The sequence below is a fragment of the Aplysia californica genome, unplaced genomic scaffold (assembly GCF_000002075.1).
Source record: "Aplysia californica isolate F4 #8 unplaced genomic scaffold, AplCal3.0 scaffold00334, whole genome shotgun sequence".
NCBI classification, from domain to species: domain Eukaryota; kingdom Metazoa; phylum Mollusca; class Gastropoda; order Aplysiida; family Aplysiidae; genus Aplysia; species Aplysia californica.
In genome coordinates, this window is record NW_004797604.1 from 277573 (window position 1) to 279624 (window position 2052).

A 2052-nucleotide genomic window follows, 5' to 3' on the forward strand; every position below is an offset into this window, starting at 1 on the left:
AGAGAGAGAGACGCTCAGACATACACACACGTAAGCACACACACACACACACACACACACACGCGCACACACACGCGCGCACACACACACACACACACACACACACACACACACACACACACACACACAACAGAGTGGAAAGAGAGAACACAGAGATGAAGGGAGAGAATGAGAAAGATCCACAAACTCACATCTTAATTTCAAACTTGTAAGTTATAAGTTATTAATTCATCTTAAAATATGAGTGGGTAGTTGGTTGGTGCTCTTGTTTCGTCCGCTTCTTCTTTCCTATCAAATGCCCATCATCCTTATCTCTTTTTCATTTTTTGTGTTTGTTACTCGCTAGTAACACCTCTGATCTTCAGCACTTATACGGGGTGCCTATTACGATCGTCGACTCGGTCGCCTGAAACTGAAAACAAACACGTTTGTTTTTAAGGCGACCGAGTCGAGCGATCGGCCCGAGCGATCGGCCCCAGCGATCGGCCCGATCGATCCCATCCGTAGTAGTGGGCACCCCCAGGCGACCGAGACGGGCGATCGGCCTGTTCCGCCGATCCCATCCGTAATGGGCACCCCGTATTAGAAAATGACATTGTTGTGTTGCAAGGGCCGTAACACTCTTACTGAAACTAAACTCTCTTGTGGCACCTCTAATCTTCGGAACTTGTAATAATTATATGACCTTATCGTGTTACAAGAGTCGTAAAACACTTATAAATTAAAACAAAACAATTTCGGAGGGCCAAATAATTGTTCTTTTTCCCTTTCAACGTATTTTTTCTACCAGTTTATCTTCGTGTACATGTTCATTGACTACTCCCCGTCCACGTATGGAGACGACTACACTTACCCTGTTTGGGCCGATGTGTTCGGCTGGCTGTTCACTCTGGCGTCGGCAGCCGCCATACCTGTGACCATGGTCTACAAGATTTGTCAGGAGACCGAGGGAGACACATATTTCCAGGTGGGTGGTTGGCGGGTGCTCTGGTGTGGTTTGCTTCTTCTTTCCAGTCAAACATCTATTGTCTTTATCTGCTCTCCTTCTTTTTTTGTCTTTGTTTCTCTTGTAACATCTCTAATCTTCGGCACTTATATGACATATGACCTCATTGTGTTGCAAGGGCCATAAAAGACTTGCTGAAACTAACGTATTTCCAGGTTTGACTGACTGTTTATTTATGGTGTTATATTCCTTCAGTGGTTGTTGGTTTGGATTGTTGTTGTCGTTGTTGTTTTCATGGTTGTTTTTTTTTATTGTTTGTTCGGTTTTTTGTTTTATTTTTGTTTTTCTTTATACATATGTTTTTTTTTTGGTCGGGGAGGGGGTGTCCCCTTTTTTTGTTGTTTCTGTCTTCTTGGGGGTTTTTTTGGTTTTTTTGCTTGTTACTATTGTTGTTGCTGGTGTTATTTTTGTTGGTAACATTGTCATTGTTGATAATGTTGAATTTATCACATTGTCGTTATTATTTTTGCTGTTGCTATTGTCGTCATCGCCGCTGTTGTTGCATTTGTTTGCTATTGCTTTTCTTTGGTCTTGCAGTCACTACTGTTCTTGTATGTCTGTGTGCATATGTATTGTGTGTGGGGGGGGGGGGGGGGGGGAGGGGGGGAGAGAGAGAGAGAGAGAGAGAGAGAGAGAGAGAGAGAGAGAGAGAGGAGGGGGAGGATGGAGTACAAGAGAGATGGAGAGAGAGAAAGTTTTTTTGGGGGGGGAGATTTGAATTAAGAGATGACAGTAAAGTGTAACGGGAAAGGGACAGAAGGCACAGTCTAGTGCCTCTCCTCCTCTCAACCAACAAAAAAAAAGGAAAACCCAACCTCCCAAAACAGGATTTTTTTTTTTAAAACGTGAAAATATTTTAACGTGCATTTATATGCATAATAAAATACTGTATACAAAAATTGGCGTGCGTTCATACCCACTCCCGCGCACAGTACACATTCACACATTCGCTCACCTACTCAGTTACTCATTCATTCACTCATACACGCATACACACACACACACATACTCACACACACACACACACACATACACACACACACACA

General features: G+C 43.2%; 1 protein-coding gene across 1 annotated transcript in view; it reads left to right on the plus strand.

Annotated features, from left to right (window-relative positions):
• Positions 1-2052, plus strand: part of LOC101851206 (sodium- and chloride-dependent glycine transporter 1) — a gene marked incomplete in the record, with an annotated part of 36108 nt that overhangs the window by 32183 nt on the left and 1873 nt on the right. The window contains 1 exon segment of the mRNA XM_013085007.1: positions 791-967. Within this exon segment, the coding sequence (XP_012940461.1) occupies positions 791-967 (177 nt within the window).